The 19,093-nt window shown below is 47.3% G+C and overlaps 1 protein-coding gene across 1 annotated transcript in view; it reads right to left on the bottom strand.

Annotated features, from left to right (window-relative positions):
• LOC144467615 (lachesin) overlaps positions 1-19,093 on the bottom strand; it is a 60,188-nt gene that overhangs the window by 8,673 nt on the left and 32,422 nt on the right. Inside the window, exon 3 of the mRNA XM_078176502.1 lies at positions 6,112-6,325. Within this exon, the coding sequence (XP_078032628.1) occupies positions 6,112-6,325 (214 nt within the window). The remainder of the gene's footprint in view (positions 1-6,111; positions 6,326-19,093) is intronic.

Raw genomic sequence — 19,093 nt, forward strand, 5'->3', positions numbered from 1 at the left:
TCTTTCATGCTGCGTTGATTAACACTTATTTGTTCTTAATATTTTTAATAATAGGACTGGACAATTGTTGTTACTTCTGCTATTTTTATTTAATTTAATTTTTGAACTTCGATCACAGAAGAATTAAATTTGATTTCGATTTAAAAGAAATTAATAATATCAATATTTAGTAGATTTTTCATGAAAGCTTTGTCACGAGTCTGACTCGTTATTATAGTGCAAGGGGTTAAGGGCAAATAAGCGTTAATTAACGAAACGTGTAAGGAATCGTAGCGCAAGGGGTTAATAGACGACTGTCTCGGAAGATGCTTGTAATCTACTTCCACGCGGGAACGAAGTTCTCGCGATCAAAAATGGAGTGTCCAAGTCCCGGTCTAGCTAACTGCTTCGGCCGTAATTGGTCAGAGATAATCGGGTAAACGGAATTTGCAACTTTGCCCGGGTTGCGTCGCGCGCGCGGCATTTACATTCATACCTGGCGGGACGGCCGGCACGCGAGTCCGGCAGTGATTAACAAGTTGATTTCGCGCTCGGTAACGCGGGAATCGATCCACGAAATTCCCGATACCCGTGGTGCACGCGTGCCGGCTCCTTTCGCCGGCCGCGCAGCCATTGTAGGAACCCGCGCGGTCGTTTAACGGCCGCATAAAACGCCATATAATCGAAACGTCCCGCGGCGCGAATCGTCCCCCATATATCAGGGCCGCCGCGCGGATCCCGAAAAAATCTCCGCCCATGAATTTCAAGCGTGGAAGAAGAAACGTAAATATTACACGTCCCGTTGCCGCGACGGCCGGGCCGCGTCGGAGGGGGGGAACGGAACATAAATATTAAAAGTACCTGAGAAAGGCTCTCGTACGTATCCGTCAGATGTCACGGGCAAAAACACGGTCCGGGAAACCGGGGCAAAATTAGATAGCGGGGCTCGCGCGCGCACACGTAGAGGAAAGCCGCGTGTACACGTAGAGGAGAGCCGCGCGTACACGTAGAGGAGAGAGAACGCCGTACACGGATCCGACACGGCGGCGTGTATCCCGGTCGCACACGCGGCCACATGCGCCAACACCGACCGCCTCGGCTTACACATATCTATACGTCGTATAGAGAGAGAGGGAGAAATAGAGAGAGAGGGAGGGAGAGAGAGAGAAGGAGGAGGAGCGTACTTCCAAAAACTGGGAATCTAAATGCAAATACACAAACACGGGCGAGCTTAAATCGCCGACGCCGGAGCGGAGACCCCGTAATTCACAAAACTTCTGCCCTCCCCCGAGTTCTGATAAAAACCATTGCCCTCCCTCCCTCCCTCCCTCTCCCCCTCGGTCGGCCACCCTGCTCACAGCCACCCACACACCCTTCAGCTATTGATCGGCCGTGTCTGCTTAATAAAATCCAGATAAGAGTGTGCCTGTTGGGGGCTTCGCCGTGACGGACGGAGACGCCGGCTGACGAGGGGGGTGGGACCGTTTACGCCCCCCGACACGTGGGCCTCCGACAAATACGGATGAAAATGTAAACACTTAAATCGTTTGCTCGGGAAGAGAGAGAGAGAGAGAGAGAAAAAGAAAGGCTCGTGCGGACGGGGAAGAAAGGGAGTGCTTCCGGAGAACCGGTGGCAGGAGAGAAGAATACGTGGGGTTCTCGTCGGCGGAGAGGGTTTCTTAGAGCGTCCTCGAGCTCGGTGCATAAGGAAAAACCGTTTCCGCTGCACTCGGCGCGGCGTTATCAGAAAACCGGACGAAAGTGCTCAACGCTCACGATCGCTCTCTTTCTTCCTCTCTATCTCTTTCTCACACTCTCTCTCTCTCTCTCTCTCTCTCTCTCTATCTCTCCCTCTATGTCTCTTGCTTCCTCGCGACATTGTATTCCGCACCGGTCGAACTGTTCGCGAGGCGTTCGTTATTGCGGCCAGCGCGCGGCGTAATTGCGAACAAATGGCCGCGGAAGGAAAGTGCGCCATTGACACAAAGCCGCGATAACGGCCGGACGTTCTTCCACTCGATCGTCGAGCGAGCCGCTCTGCTTCGGCTAATTGTTACGTCAGTGTTTTGTGAATCAAATTGGATGGAAGGTGGCGGCGGCGGCCAATTACGCCGTCCGCCGATAGCCAAATTCGTTCCATCGTTCGGGAAGATGCGCGGCAACCGGGAACTGCGACAAGACGTATCTTGGAGAAAATTATGTAGAAATTTGGTAAGCCCGGTTCGATAACGTTGATACTTTTATGAAAAAGCCGATTAAGATGGTCAAAACTGACCTTAGAAGTTTTTCAGTGAGTTATAGATAGCTGAGCAATAAATACTAGTAGCTTCTTTCTGACAGCAAAAAACATCGACATATTCGGTTTTCATTTTTTTTTTGGCAATGTTGCAAGCTAGCAAAAAATCTGAGAAAAATTGAGTACATGTGCTGTGGTAGTAGCTTATCAGGGAATTAATATAACAATAACTGATACGTTAGTTTTCGAGAAATCTTCGATTTTCCGATTGTTCTTTTGTTTTTCATTTTTGATAATCACAGCTTGCAATTGAAAAAGTCTGAAAAAATTCTATGACTTGCGGCTTGATGTCCAAAATAAGCCACATTTTTGTCAAAATTTTAAAAAGCTACTAAAGAGGAAAAAATGCCGGAAAACCACGAAATCTAATTTATCCTATAATAATCTTCATGGACAAGTTACAGGGTTAAAATTTTGCTCAGATTAGTTTTTATTGGCCAGCTATCGAACCTTATATGACTCACCCTATGCCCTTTTTATTGCACGTCCTCGTCATGTTACGAAAGCCCGCGGCGCGATAATTGTCCCGCGGTTATTTAAGCAACGCGAAAGACCCCCGGCCGTATTTCAACGAACGGGAATGTAATAAAAATTTATTTCCATTCTCAACACGTTTCATAACATGAAAATAATCCAGCGTGGAATTTATTTCCCGCATTCGCTGTTTCGCGTTACATCCGCTCAGTTTTCTCATAAATGCATAAAATCCGCGCAGCATGGCAGTAACTACCTTTACGCATTTCCGGCATTTGCATGTTGTTTTTCAACTGCTGGAAGACGGGCGAGCGCGAGCGAAGACGATCTCGAACGTCTTTTACGAGCTTATTTTTATCGAGAGGAAATGTTCTAATTGGTAAATTGAATTTGTTGCTCGCTCTGGTTCTTAGCAAACGATCTGTAACACGCAGAGATATATATATATGCTATTCTTACATTTTTAAGCCCCGAAAGACCTGCACATTAACGAACACTGATGGAACTGTTACGGTATTTTCATCGCGAGGAATTACTCCGATTGGTAAACCACATTTCGTTTTGCTTCTCAAACGATCTATGAAAAGTGGGATTTGCATAAAAATCCGCGCTCTCCGCTGGCACATACGAGAGCTTAACGCGTTATATTCTAGCAGCGTGACAAATGTGTGACCACAGTTTTCTCTCTCTCTCTCTCTCTCTCTCTCCCTCTCTAGCGCGCAAAAAGAATATCAGATTAATTTTGCGGATGTCATTATTTAAAATCGCCGCTTCGCGCGGCTTCGCGTCGACGATATTTTTGCTCGCGCTCTTCGAAGAGGCGGCGCTTAAATCCAATGAACGAAACGTTGTAGCTGCGAGAGCTGTTAATGCCGGCAACGAAACGTGTCACCGCGAGCAACGTAAGTCTACGTAAGTGAAAAATTGCGGAATAAAAATCGTGGGAGAGGCCGTCCCGGTCGCGCGCGGTTAATTCGCGTCGCCCCCCCCCCCCCCCCCCCCCCCCCCCGCGGTTGTTGACGCTGCGTTGAATTTGCGATACGAAAATTCCGAATCAGGGTCGGCGGCGGCGGCGGTGCGACGAGGGATCTGATGAATATGTGCCGCGCCGTCATCGTGTTCCGATCGCGTTGGATATTTTCGCATGTCGAGCAAATTTCCGGGCAAGCTGTTGCAGCGAGATTCGTTTTCCCGCGCGTGTTTATTATTACCGAATATGATTAGGAAAACGGAGCGGGCGCCCGGTCGGGTGAAATTGACTTGAAACGGCTCCGCGCGCAAGGGTCGAAGGAAAATTCCTGCCGGGGCAGCAGACAATCTTGTTAATTCATCCGGACGGAATCGAGGTATCGACTTTTCGGTAACGACGTATAGTTAATTCCTCGGGCAGACGTTCTACCGTGAACGGGGCTCCCGGCCGGGGACTACTGGCGATTATCCGGGTAAACAATCTTAAGTCTACAAACTTCTACAAGCGGAGATCCCTCTCCACCCCGCCGAATTCCATCGACTGCTCTATTCCGCGATTCGAAACCTCGTTCGACATTTCTCGAGAATATCGCGCGGCTTTTTTTCCCGGCCGCGTCGACGAGCTTCGCGAAAAAAAGCGCGCGCGCGCGCCCCTCGCGTCGGATTAAAACACGCGAGACGGGCGCGGCTGTGTATTAAATAAAATATAAATCCTCCTTTCTGCCGGATGAACGTATTTAAACAAATTTGCCGAATTAACGCGTCACCTGACGGCCCCGCCGCGTTTCATAAACAATATTATCCCTCGCGTCGCGACCGGAAAACTGAAAAGCCGTGAAACGAACGAGAGTAATCGCCCCGTCACCTGTCCGATTATTAGATCGGCATGATGTACTGGAAAAATCGTTCGCGTCGCCGGAAATTAATAGCGTCTTCGATTACGCGTCAAATATGTCCGGCAGGCGATAAATAATACTTCGAATCAAACGTGATACAGAATTACGTCGATTAGCGCGCGCTCATCTTTATTAAAACCAGTGGCGGGAGAAGGGGATTTTTGAAATGCAATTTTTTTACGTCGTAAACGCGTTAAAAACGCGCGACGAAAAATTTAACAAAATTGTTGGACTATTTTCGACCGATCAAAAATGTCGGAAAATAAATCGTGTTACGGAATAGTAATTTTTCACGAAGCTCCGCAGCCTGGTAATTAAATGGAAATATTAGCTGGTAAAGTTTCTATTTATATTCTTGTTAACCCTTTCGCTGCGGCAGTGTCGTCCGTCGAAGTACCGCCGCTGCACGACATTTCGCGCCAGAAATATTTACATTTTTAATATAAAAGGACCTACAAAATTATTGTATTAAAACGCAAAATAATTGTTGTATTTCGCCTAGTATACAATGCAGTTGTATACACATCACTTGGATGCCGCATATATGCGGCGCTCGGAGCGAAAGGGCTAATCTTTAACTTTTTTTCCATCGATGCAAAACAGCGAAAGGGTTAAACAAAATTTGTATATAAGTATCATGTATACAGATGACGCGAGAAAAAAATTAATTTAGAAATCGCCCGAATCACCGGCAGTCCCGCGTCTTCTAATAAGACAAGCAAAGGGTTGACAGCTAAGCCGTAGAAATAAAGCACGGCGTTCTCCCGCGGCAAGGAAAAAAAGAAATTCCCCCGTGGACCGTGGGCCGAGAAATTAAAAATCCGCGAAACGAAGGTAGAGTAATCGGCGCGATAAATCGCGACCGTTCCAGTTTTTGCCGGGTCCGCGCGAGACCCGCCGCCGCGATTCCGTGAAACATTTATGGATCCGCAGTGGACGCGCCAAAGGAGGGAATCCGCGGGCGGAATTTGACAAGAACCGGGTCGCCGTATTTATTTAAGAAAATCGTATCACCGCGGAGCGCGGCCCCCGCGATAAATCGAAGGAAAGCGACGCGCGGAAATCCATAAATATCGCTGCGCGCAATGGAGAATTTCGCCGGATCGCAGAAATGGCCGAGCGCTCGATGGTGCGCGCCGGATACGGCGGGCGTTTCTTCCGCGCGCGCGAAACAATCGGAACGTTTATTTCAATTTCATTAACCGTACGCTCGACAAAATCAACTAGAATTTAATTTATCCGACCGTTCCAATTGGCGGCGCGCGGTCTCGCGAGCGAGCGAGCGAGCGACCGGTGAAACGCTCGGCGAGCTGCGAAACGTTAAAACCTATTAAAAATGCTACGCGGAAAAATCGGCCTGCGGCGCGGCGAGTATTCCGCTCGGACGCCGATATATCGGATATCGGGTGCAAGAACCTCGGCCCACGCAAAAACGGCCTCCTCCTCCTCCTCCACCTCCTCCACCTCCTCTATATCGGTGTTTAATTTCACGCTTACCGACAACCTCGAGGAACAGAAATATACTGGTGGGCGGGTGGGTAGACACTTGGCACTGGTACAATCCGGCATCCCTCGGCTGAACGTATTTTATTTGGAGTGTCCAGTCCTCGCTGTTCAAGAAATGAATCGCGTGGAAACGCTCGTCGTTCGAGTAGGTCGTCATACCGACGGTCAGTAACTCCTGCGACTTCTTCCGCTTGATCCACGACACCTGGGCAAAAAGTCTCGTTAACGGGGGGGTTCGCGATCCGTCGCAAGTCGCCGGCAAACGGCACCGGGCCGTCACCGGCGACGGAACGGAGCCGTTCCGCGGCACACAGGACGACGACGGTGTTCGGTTATGGTCGCCTGAGGATGACGCCTGTCCGCGCCACGACGGCCGAGTGGACGCGCACAGCTCGCCGAAAAGTATGGCCAAACATTCGTTAATGGCCGCGGCCCGCGCTGATACACTATTCTGCGACCCCTACGGTACCTCGAAACTCTGTGACCTTTTGAACCATTCTACCGTCTGCCTCGATGTTTACCCTTCTACAATATTTATTTAGCATCGCAAACGAGAGGGTTTGACAGAGTGACCTAGTGCCTCGTATTTAACCCTAGAACGACCCCTTCTATTTTTTAGTCAAAGTGACATTGCGAAATTAGGGGAAACTCAAAATAAAATCTTGGCAAACAAACTATTATTTATTACTTTCAAAGTATAAAATAATCTCTTAAACTCTCTTAAACTCTTAAACTCTTGCACTGTAATAACGAGTCAGACTCGTGGTGACGCTTTCATGCAAGCTCTACTAAATATGAATATTATTAATTTCTTCTACGTCGACGTAAAAATAAATTCTTTTCTTATCAATGTATAGAAACGAAGGCAAGTGAAGACAATATAAGAAAAAAGATTGTCTGATCCTATTATTAAAATAATCAAGTGCTAATCGTCACGGCATGAAAGGAATCATAGTGAGCAAGGGGTTAATGCTTTAATATTTATTTACACATTTGCAGGCAATTTAAAAATGTTATAGACTCGTCAGCAGCTCCATGAGGTAGTTCTAGCAATTTAGCAGCTTTGATAATTTTGTAAATGGTCTGAAGAACTACCGAAAGATTTTCCAAATAACCCGTTGCTTGCTCAGAATAAAAAGGAGAAAGATTCTTTGTACACAAATACGTCGCGATAAATGGCACGCTATAAACATATCTGTCCGAACGACTGTCACGTTCTTTATCGCAAACGGCAACGACACCGAAACATGCTGAAGATTCATCAAAATGTCAAACATACATGGCGCGGCTACGGTTGGTCCATTCCAGCCATACGTTCCATATAAAAATCTCTTTTATTACAACATACATTACAGATGGCTTTTCTTTTTCGGAGAATTATTAATGTCTAGAACACGTTCGAAGAAACGAAACAGTTTCGACTAATGATTCGACGGAAAAAGGATAAAAGTTAAATTCTGCTGTTTGTAATTTCAGCAGAATTATTCTTCGATTTTCTAACTCTGAAGCTATCTGAAGAAATTTAATTTTATAAAATTTGTTGAGTACTTTATTCAATTGAACGAATATGATATTTCTGATAAAGTTAAGAAATTATAACGTTGATTAACGTAGAAGTTATTCCATTCCGTCATTAAACGACTTCACTCAGAACGATGAAATCTGCCCGAGTGTTAAAAATTACAAGGCTGAGTTCGTTCATAATCCACACCTCATTTTCCGCTATGTTTTATTAAAATAAACGCCTGAAATAGCAAATTTATGCAATCATATCCTACGAAAGAGTCTTCGCCGCTTCAACAATTCATTTTATTTTGATTCAAATATTGAATATTTTAATTCAAAATATTCGCATTAAAAAATGTGCCGGCGATTTTGACAGGTGGATAGAGCGTTCAGAAACTGGAAAGAATGTTTCCGACGTTGTATAACTTTTAACGCGTTGCGGCGAGCATTAATTAAAGGAGCCCAACGTGATATCCCACAGGAAATGTAGGACAGACTTTTTCCAGAATCGAGTTTGGTGGATCGTCAACCGCATTAGTATGTAGAATAAGTAGAAACGGTAGGTCATGATCAGACAGGTCGATAGCCGTCCGGTAGCACGCGTGGCTTAGGAATTTTCAAACAGGTGTGCATTAGTATGTACAAGGAAGCAGAATCGGTAGATCATGGGCCCAGACAGTAGCTAATACCTGTTCGATGGCGGACGTGCCCCGGCTGCCTTCAAACTCGTTCCTTAACCCTTTCCCCCGGAATTATTTTTCAATTTTATTGCCGGCAGCTCGCAGCTTTCAAGTGTTTTATTTGAAAATATTAAGGAACAATTCTATTATTTTTAAGTATATCTACTATTAAATATATTATTATTTTCTACCAATTTTTTAAATTCGTTTCCTGCGATATTGTTAACAAAATAATTTGTGTTGATCTCTTTTTTGAATTTATCGATATTACGATTTATTTCCTGCATATAGTCATCGCTGTCAATACTGTGAAAATTTTTATTTAATTCGCGGCTTTTATTAATTATAAATAATTAGAGGATACTTAGCGTACGATTCTGAGACTTATATAAAATTTTATATAGACGACCTATGAACCTAGTAATGTACAATCTAGTAACTGTAAATCATGGTCGATAAGAGCGTCGATACGGCAACATCCCCGGTTTGGAAATGAGAACCCCGCGGGACTCGACAAAGGAGGCGGAAATGGTCAAACGGGGCAAAAGTCCCTGGCGCGTTTTCTGCCGAACCCGCTCTCTTTTCCCCGGTTTGATTTAAATGCATGAGGAGCCACGGTGTACACATAATTGCGGGCAGTTTTTCAAAATTCCGGTTCTTCACTTTTAACGAATAGGACGCAATTTACAAGCACGCGAGTTACTACGAGTCGGACCGTGAAACACGAAAAAGCAGGCGGGGAGGGCGCGTGCGTGTTTTTTCTAGGAAATTACTCGTTTCAGTAACTCCGCGGCTAATTGGAACAGGAAGTTTAAAATTGAAAGCACTTGAAATGGCCGCGGAATATTAACGAAACTGTTAGCGCCGGCGAACTACATTAAATTGGCTGGATCTTCGCTAGCCGCGGCGGGGGATCGCATTGTTCTCGCGCGGAATAGATTAATCGCTAGAAAATCTGAGAACCTTAGTTCCCCGGGCGAAAGGGTTGGCCGAGCGGCGCGGTGTCGGTGAGCTCGATCGATGAAGGCTTCTTATTTAGCCACCGAATTAAAGTGTGTCCCCCTTGCGAAATTGACACTTCCTTCTCCGAGGAGCCCACCGCGGAGTGGCTGCTCGAGGCGAATTAAAAGCGACAATCAGCGGAAATGGAAGATAAACTCGGGGACGCCCCGCCGGGGCGAACTTCGCGATCCAAAGTTCCCTGAAAAATCGGCGGAGGGGGAAGCGACGCCGCAGTCGCGAACGGCTGCCCATCACTCGATACGTTTCGCAGCCGGTGCGCCCGGTTCGGAGATCTCCGACAGCGGTAATACCGCCGGATACCCGTTCCTTACGAGTAGTAAAATTAGGATTATACCCGGCGAGAATGTACCGCGAACGTCAGCAGGCCGCGGGAAATATTTGATGACCCAGTAACGAGAATAAGAAAGGGGCAATAATAATTTTACGACGGCTCGTGTTTCCCCTCCGCCCCGCCGGCAATATAGCATCCCGTGGACCGTTCTTACACGCCGGATCGAATCTCCATCGTCTATTCTTCACCGGGAGATTGCAAACGTTTCCCGTCCAATAAAAATCACCGGTAACAAGCCGGGGGTAATTCACTTCCTCCGACGGCGTATTGCGCCGACAAATGCGACCCGTTTCCCCGGCCGAGATTTTAATTAATTGCTCGGAGGTGTGTACAATAATTCCCAACTATCGGGGCAGCGAGAGCGCGCGAGCGGCGATTTTCTTCCGGCCCCCTCCCCCCCAGAACCACCTGATATTGTTCCAGCCCGGAACAAATAAGCACTGTCTGCTGGCGACGGTCACCCACCATTCACTTCCCTGTAATATCCCGGCCCGGCCGCCTACCATTGTCTGTCTATTACGGTCAGTAACTACTGGCCGCGCTGCGTTTACGACTACCAGACCGTTAGTCACTATTTTCTATCCATGGCCAATAAACGGCATCTATTTCGCCGGATGGTCATTAAATTCCTGTCCGGCGCCCGGCATCGATCCCCCCTCCTCCCCCCCCCTTTTTCCCCCGATCGGCGACCGGCCGTCCTCCTTACGTTTCTTCGCGGAATTTATTTTTACCTTTAATCGAGAGCGCACCTTGACGAGCCCGTGACGGACGTTTCCGGTAATAACCTCTGTTAAACGCGAATGTTATTCCGTTCCTCGAATAAAAATTCCCTCGGATCGGAATATAATTCTGTTTCCGTAGGAAATCGGGATAAAATTCCGTTCCCTCAAGTCGGAATAAAATTCTGCTCCCTTGCGGCCGATATTTAATCATTAACACCGCGGCTGCCACGGCGCGCCGGTACGAAAAAAAATTCTGCAAACTCAACTACACTGCGCGAAAATTCAATCGAAATTGAAATATCAAGTTGTATTACATCTCTGCGTTTCGTCGATCCTGATTAAATTAGACGGACGCGATGGATTCGTTTTTTCGGCGAGTTATTTTCGAAAGCTGCGCGTTATCGTGTTACGAATATTTTTTCCTTGTTTTCGGTGAAGCAGCGGCCACGATAGAACAATGCCGGCGAAGTAACCGGGAGAAGTAATTACGAAGAAAAATGATAGGACCGAAAGGCTGCCGAGCAACCTTCCGCTTCAATTATTTTCGGATAGTCCGCGGATCTTTATGGGTGGGATTAAATAGAAGGTGAAATCTTCATAACAGCTTAGCCGAATGAATTGATCGCCGCGCGACCCTGCCATTTATCTGGCTCGGCCACCCTTCGCTCTCTGGGGTTTACACCCTTTTTATTTCCGGATCGAGCTTCGGGGTGGAACGAGATTCCTTCGCGGACCCCGCGGCAACCATCGTTCCTGGCCCGAAACAACACTAAACTTCTCCCGATCTACGGCATTAACACGATGTTGCTGCAGAATGTACTTTGCTTTTATTACGCTGGCTACGCGAACGCTTGTTGATTCTCCCGGGAAGAGCATCGAGTATAGTAATTTTAGTAAGTCATCCCCGGGCTGGGCGTTTCACTCGTTTCTGACGAAACGTGGATCGCGGAGATTTAATACACTGGAATCAGAGAAATTGTTTAATGGAAGAGAATTATGTATTTTGATATAGATGTGGCTTTTTATTGATGTTGAATTTCTTTTGCTAAGGAAATTTTAATTTTGATGCGAAAGAGCTCGAGAACAGTGTATTAATATTCTTTTGTTATTTAAGGTACTGTCTGTCTATAGAATGCACACTGATAGTAAATGGAGGATGCAATAATATCTTTAAAACTTGTTTAATATATACTCCGAAATTTCATTAATTTACCCTAAATAATTTACTCCAAAAAATTAAATTAATCTACTCCGTTGAAGGGTCAGTTCCCAAGGGTCATTTCTTATTTATCGAATAACAGAAATTCCTGTACCCTTCTATTTTCGAATAAAAATATACAGTACGTGTTATTCGATAAACGTAAAGTAAATTATACTCGAAAAGGTACTGAAATGGCACAGCGATTGGTCAGGCTCCACGTGAACCGTCTCCGCAGTCCATAACCCCGTGTGCTCGAGAAGGGCGCGACGAAAGTGGAACGGAAGCGGTCCGTTCGCGAGATAATTTCGAACTGGATGGCCGGCAGCGGTGGAATCGCGACAGGATTGGCGGTATACGTCGGATCGATGTTGCGAGTAGGGCACAGTCCCTTTTCCGGATTTATTTGCCCGTCGAAAAGTTGGCGAAAGGGCGAGCCCGTCTCGTGTGCGCGCGGCGACGGGTATCAAATCGGGGACGAACCCGATGGAACTCGTAACGGGCCTGCAAACACCGTCGGACATATGACGCGCACACACGGGCAAATGCAGTACGTCAATAACGATCGGTAATTGTCGGTGGTGCCGTCGCCGCCGCCGTCGCCGCGCGCGCGCTGCCCCCTCCGGTCGGGCGGCGACGTTACCTGGGAGTAAGCAAGAAATGCCCCCCGGTCCGAATAATCCCAGAACTGTGACACAGGATGATTGCACAGCTCGTGACCGGAATTGATCGCGGGGAGATCCGGCCGCGTCGTGTTCTGGCGCACGTACCGCCCCCGCCAACTTTCCCGGCTCGCAGGTGATCCGTATTTATTCGAAGAATTATCAGCCGTGCTTGCGGCCGGCCGGACTTCCGGCATCGTAATTATGCCTCTAAACATGGCCACGAAATGCCGGCGGCGTTCGATATACGGCTGGTCTCCGCGTCTCCCTCCTTCTCCCCCTGGAATTGGGCGAATGCGGGGGGAACCGGGCTGATCCGACGACTCTTTCGGATTCCCGTCTCCGCATGCACGGCCGAGCGTGTCGCTCGTGTCTCCTGCACCTAATCGATCTAATCCCAAGATCGTAATCGAACTCGCCCCACACGGACCACCGTCTCCACCGGCAATGTTTTCTCGAACAACGTCCTCGAGGAAACGGGAAAACGCCTCGGGGCTCGGGGCGAACAGTTTTTCCAGCCTCGATCTTTATTTTCGTAGAATTTTCTTTCGTCGATTGCAACAGAGTTGTCGCGAAGTCGCGATATTTGCCGGATCCAGAGGCGATACGTCAGCTTTTGCATCTTGCAAGCGATGCAGGAAACGTCGAGCGGAATCTCCTGAACAGAGTGCATTGCCTAACCAGTTAGCTGTGTTTCTTCAGCGACGCGTGGATTCGTCGGAAACAGCACGGGAATGATACGCTTCCGCGTTCTTGATTTTGTTATACGTTTCAGAAAAGCGTCGTGTATTATTATAAAGAGATACAATAGAAATTAAAAATGCAGAATGTCGTGAAAAGCTGACGAGGGAAATGTTTCAGCGTCGAGAGGACAAAAGAGGAAATTGTTGAAATGTGAAATGGTATGGTATTTAGTAAAAACGTGTCGCGTGACAATTAACTTGGGCTTAATTTGAAGCTCGCAGCTTCTACTTTCGCTGGGCATTTTACATGTTCCTGTGTTACGGCGTGGAACGATACGTCGAAAAACGCGAGGCAGTAAAGGCGGTCGAAACGATTGATTAAAGAATTATTAGAAAGGAAAAGGGACATTGACGAGCGGCTGTAGCGTTTTCTTGCGGCAAACGAGCGATATTTCCGACCGGTTCCAACGCCGAACCATTTTACTCGTTCAGCCATTTTATTATTTCGTTCTATTCGCGGCAACGGGAAAACCAGAGATCGTTCTCTCATCTAGCCCGTATTTAATTACAAATAACACACAATCCGTTGAACGGGCGAAACGGCCGCGGAAAAATCGCGGCCTTTAGAATTTCATTTCCGAAGCCGCGGTTGTTTGCCGAGTAAAACGGAAGCCCCTCGGGGCGGCTGAATTTTCCGCGGCACCTCGTATTTCCTCGTTTCCGCTAGACACGCCCGTAATTAATAATAATTGTCGGCGATCCGAGATTTATACGGTCAACCGATTCACCGGGAAAACGATGTATCAGAGGGTCGTCGCGCGGTTTTCCATCAATTCTTTCCCGGCCAACTTTCTTCTTCCCCGCACGACATATAAATCGGGCTGTATTTTTTGATCAAAGTATCTCTCCGAGCGTCATCCATCGAAACGTCCGCGGTTTGGCCGTCGACGTTTCGAAATTCCGCGCGCGCGGTCGCCGGGATCGTTTCTCATGTCCGACGTCGGGGAATCGCCGGCACGGAACGACTCGCGACGCGAACTTTCCGTTCGTCGTTTCCTTCGCCGGGCGTTCCGCGAAACCGGTCTTCCCGCCGCACAGTGGTCCGCATTAGCGCAAGGTGTGACTTTTTATCAAAAAATGAACTTTCACGTATCGATCTGTATCAACCCTTTGCACTCGAAGCCATTTTAACTGTAATTCTAAAATAACTTCTCTGACACACAGTAGTTCCATTCTATATCGCAAAATGTATTTTATGCATATGAAATTGAAAGTCGTAACTCATGCAACAGTTATAACTCATACTATTAATAATTTTTTAAATCAAATCTGCCATAATATAAACATTATTTTGGAACGTGCTGTAACAATTTTAGTGGTGCCTCAGAGTCACCACTCGAGTGCAAAGGGTTAAATATATACTATTAGGTTGGTGCATATGAAATGTCGATTTCAAAAGCTGCTGATTTAATAAAAATATGCGCCGTTCGGTTTATTACACTCTTTTCAACGAGATTCCAATACAGAAATGCCTGTCTTAAACAAATTATGATCTTTAGAATTAAGAAACTCTGATATGGAACATTTCAGACTGTCTTCAATTATATTCTATTCAGCTCGTAAAAGCTGCCCTAAATGTTTAAAATAGTGTTTACATATTAGTGGAACGTAGTCTTTCTGTATCATTGGCACATTTCCTGTACCATAATTATAACGCGAGAAATTAAATATAGCACGCTATCTTTAGATAGTCTGCTATCTTTTTCTTTGGAAGCGCAGCTTCGAGCAACGCCTCTCGTCGCGAGAACGATCCACCTCCGAGCCCGAAGCACCTGCCATACGGTTGATCCAAACTTGGGAAGGCGTTCAATCAGGGTCGGATACGATCCGAGTTAATGCTGGCCCAAAGTGTAAAGCCAGGTCCTAAGTTTCCTCCTCGGGTTTAGTTTCGGCCCGTTGTTGCGCGAAGGATTTCATTCCAGACTTAGCCTGCCCCGCGATTCCGCCGAGTTTGGAACGGTTTTTGCCGCGGGTGGATCTTGGGAAATTCATGGGTCGAGTCTGGATCCCCGCTGTGGATATCTGGGTTAGGGACTCGTTAGTCACCTGCCCCGGCCAGTTCGGGACGCAGCCTTGCTACAGTTTTAAAGCGGTGTTTTGCCATCGCGGGACGAGCGATATCGGCGAGCTAGGCAGGACTAGGATCGATGAGTGGGGGGTCGCGTTGGGTCTGGGCTGGGAGATATACAGTAGCGGACAAAAATTTAAGACGAGAAGGAGAAAAGAAAGGAATTATTAATATTTTATGAATAACGTAAGCTATCGTGTTCTATCTTTAATTATAATCGGCTACTCATTTATTTAAACGGTTACAAAAACATTTATGTTGGGTTTTGAACTTATTAGTTAGAATATATAACAAAAAAGTAGATCTATGTTACATTTCCATTGACAAAAGTTTAAGACTACAAAATAATAGGAGAAAATAAACAGAAAAAGAATGGTTTTCAATACAAATATTTAGTATTTCGTCCAAAATCCATTATTTACTATAACCTCAGCACATCTTTTTGCCATTGAATCTATTAATTTTTCACTTTTCTCTATTGTAATATTACAGTAAATATTACAGAAATATTGTCAATATCGTTGACTCAATAATGTTTACATTTAACACACGAGCCTTCGAGAATTAGAGGGTCAAGCATTCGTCTTCGTTATCCCAAAATAAGAAACTGATTGGAAAGATAGTACTTACGTTACACGCGTATAATTGAAATTAAATTCGTCGTCTTAAATTTTTGACCGCCACTGTAGGTGCGCGCGAAACGGATTAACTGGGTCGGGGATCGGTAGACGGAACGGCAGACACGAAGCATCGGATGAAATACGCGGCGTACATGTTAATGAAGAACACGCATTAAGGGAGTAACGCGCGGCAAGCGGGCACCGTTCGGCGGAGCGGCGGCAACTCCGGCGACACGTCCCGGTTCTTAAGCCCGTGCACGATCCAATCGTCGAAAGACGAATCTTCCTCTCTCCAATTTCCAGGGTCAATTTTTCTACGGCTCCCCCCACCCTCCCTCGCGTAATCTTGCCGCGGTCTCCGCCGGGGGATTCCATTTAATCTCTTGTTGAGTGTTTGATGTCGTTTCGAAGCGAAGATGGTACCTCACGTACCGATGAAAAGTACTTCTTCTTTCTTTGTTCCTTCTTTTTCTCTCGCGCTCGTTTCCACTCTCCTGTTCTTTTCTTTTCTTTTCTTTTCCCGTCGTCTCTCCGCCTCGGCCGCCGGCGGCGGCGGCGTCGCGGGGCGACGAATTAGAAGATTAAAAGTATAAAGATGTAATTGGCCGATCCGACGGAACGAGGGCCGTTTGATACGTACCATGAAAGATTAATGTCCCCCGATGAAGGCAAACATCGAGAATTCAATCTCGCCGCGGAGGAGAGACACTAGCGCGCACCCTCGTTACCAGGTGCCTAAACTTTATGATAGACGTAAAGACGTATAGAGGTGAGATCCTATCGCGAGGGACGGATCTCTTCCTCCCCCCCACGGTTTCACGGCCAATTCCCGGCTATGAAACCCCGCCGTCGTCCCACGGCCCTCTCTCTCTCTCTCCCCATCCTTCCCCTTCCCGCCGTCCCTGATTATCCCTGTTGATAGCACTTCTCGCGACGGGCTTTCGCGCGCTTTAAAACGGCCTCGCCTCGGGGAACAGTTTCCGGATCGGTCGCGTCACGCGCGGATCGTGCGCCGCATCCGTTCGTTCCTGCCGTGTCGCCACCGATTCCCAGCAGAGAAAATATTTTCGCTGGCCTCTCTCTCTCTCTCCTCCTCCCCCGCGGACACCGTAAACTACACTGGCAAAACATCCGGAAAACTCGCCGACCGATTAACATGGATTCCGTCCACGGCGAGTCGGAGAGATTTTTATTTTCCGCGCGCTGTTCCGCTTCGAAAAAGCCATTAGACGGTTAAACTGTGACGGGGGCTCGGTCGATTTTCAATCAGCGCGAAAGAAAACACGGGCCGGTTCGCGCGCTCGCGGTCGAGCGACGCGTTTGATCGACAGGCCCGAGCTGCCCCCTCCCTCCGCTTCCGCGCGCGATCCCTGTTTCGAGGCGGCGCACAGTCGTCCGGATTGACGTAAGGTGTGCCATTGTCCCGTAACTATTCGTTCGTAAGAGATACAAATTGCAAAACTTGGATTGATCTATGAAATAATACGGAATAAATAATGACATTAATTTTATTACTGTTTTTATTATTGTTATCGTTATTAGTATTGTAATTCTAATTTTAGCTATTAGTATTATATTTCTTATCATTTAACCCTTTGCACTCCGCTGTCCCCTCTCGGGGGACATTGTAATTCTAGCATATCACTCGGATGTCCCCTCTCATGGAACATTAAAGTTATTATTATATATATACCGATTTTTTACAAATATATTAACATTCCTCCATGTCACCCAATTCATATAAGTCCAATATCATTGTAAAACGTTGTTACTTGGTTCCAAAATTATACTAAATAATACGAGGATCTATCGAGTCGAGTGGCCAACGTGCAGAATGTTTCGGAGCGCAAAGGGTTGACCCTTTGGTGACTCTCATGCACCACTGATATTGTTCTTTCACCCATTAAAATAATTTTTACAGCAACAATGTTTAATTTTAGAAAAATTGTTAAATATGTTGGTATGAAAAATTATTTTAGATTTATAGCTAAAATGGCTTCGATTGCAAAGGGTTAATTATTAAATCCAACGCCTCTGGAACTAATTTCTTATTTTTTCTTTTTAGTACAGGATTTGATTCGTCAAAAGGAGAAGATATAATATATCTCTGTTCGTGCCAATCTTGGAATATTCACGCGCGCGCTGTCTTTTTCTTCGGGAGCGTTGCTCGGCACGGCCGCGGAAGTTTTACGTAAGACGTCGCCGGTATTTAAAAAGCGCGGAGAGGATGCCAACGGGCGGTGAATGGCCTGGGACGATTACGCGGACCATGAACGACATTGGCTGCGCCCCGAAGAATAATGAGAGCCCGCGGATAAACAGCCGGGGCGGCTGGCAGAGCGGGGAGGGGGGGGGGCAGGGACGGCCGGAAGACGGTGGAGAAGAAGGAGCTGTCGCCAACTCTCTTCGCGAGCACTCTCCGCGTCTCCGCGCGAGTACCAGCGCGAGAATATTCGAAAACGATGGGGAAATTGCGGGCAAAGCTCGCGACGGCCGCCGCGATAACCTGTCCGCCTGTAACGAATGCCAATCGGGTGAAACGAAGAAAAGCTAGCCCGCGTTAAAATATTCGCCGCGCGTCCCGCCTTTCGTTTCTGAACCGACGGGCCGGAACCCGGCGAACGCGATTTTCCAATCGGCGGATCATTGCCGCGACTGTCGCTAATTTATATATCGACCCGGAGAAATCGGCCGTGCTCCGTGCGTCATCGGAAACGCCGCCGCCCCCCGCGAAGAGGACGGTGATCGTCGTCGACGAAGACGGCGGGCATTTTTCATCGCTTGGATTTTGACGAGCGCAGGGAGCCGCGCCAGACACAAAGGAGATTCTGTTACCAATTAACCTGCAGCGGACACCTCTTTGAGGCGTTCCCCGTGGCAATAACTCAAAGAAAATTTTCGCGGCGGAAACTCGAGGAAGTCTGTCCGGGCGAGCGATAAATCCAGCGGCGAACTTCCGAGTCGATCCGGATCGAAGATCCAGCCTAAAAACGACGACCCGCTTTTTGCAACCGTATCGATTCTATGCGAAGCCCCGAATTGATCGCAACCGAGGCAAGATATTTCCAAGAAAATACCGCGGAGTCGTGCGGCACAACCTTGAAGAAAAAACTCTGCAAAGATGCGGCGGATGGAATTTCTGGTGAACCGTGTTGCGACATGAATGGAATATGATGCCCAAAAAAGATGACCCAGTTCCGCGATACGTATCGCGGCTGAATTAATTCTAAGGTCGAAACTGAAATTAATCCCAGGCAGCGTTTCGACAAAATTAAACGGATCGGTCCTTCGCGCGGCCCCCCGGCTGTATATCCTGATTACATCTGGGCCACGTCTGGATTAGGTTCGCAGTTAGGCGAGCGCGCCCGAACAAGATCCGAGGGGCGCGCCTTTCCGTGCAGGGCGACGCGGCCCGCTTTT

Source organism: Augochlora pura, chromosome 3, assembly GCF_028453695.1.
Source record: "Augochlora pura isolate Apur16 chromosome 3, APUR_v2.2.1, whole genome shotgun sequence".
NCBI classification, from domain to species: Eukaryota; Metazoa; Arthropoda; class Insecta; order Hymenoptera; family Halictidae; genus Augochlora; species Augochlora pura.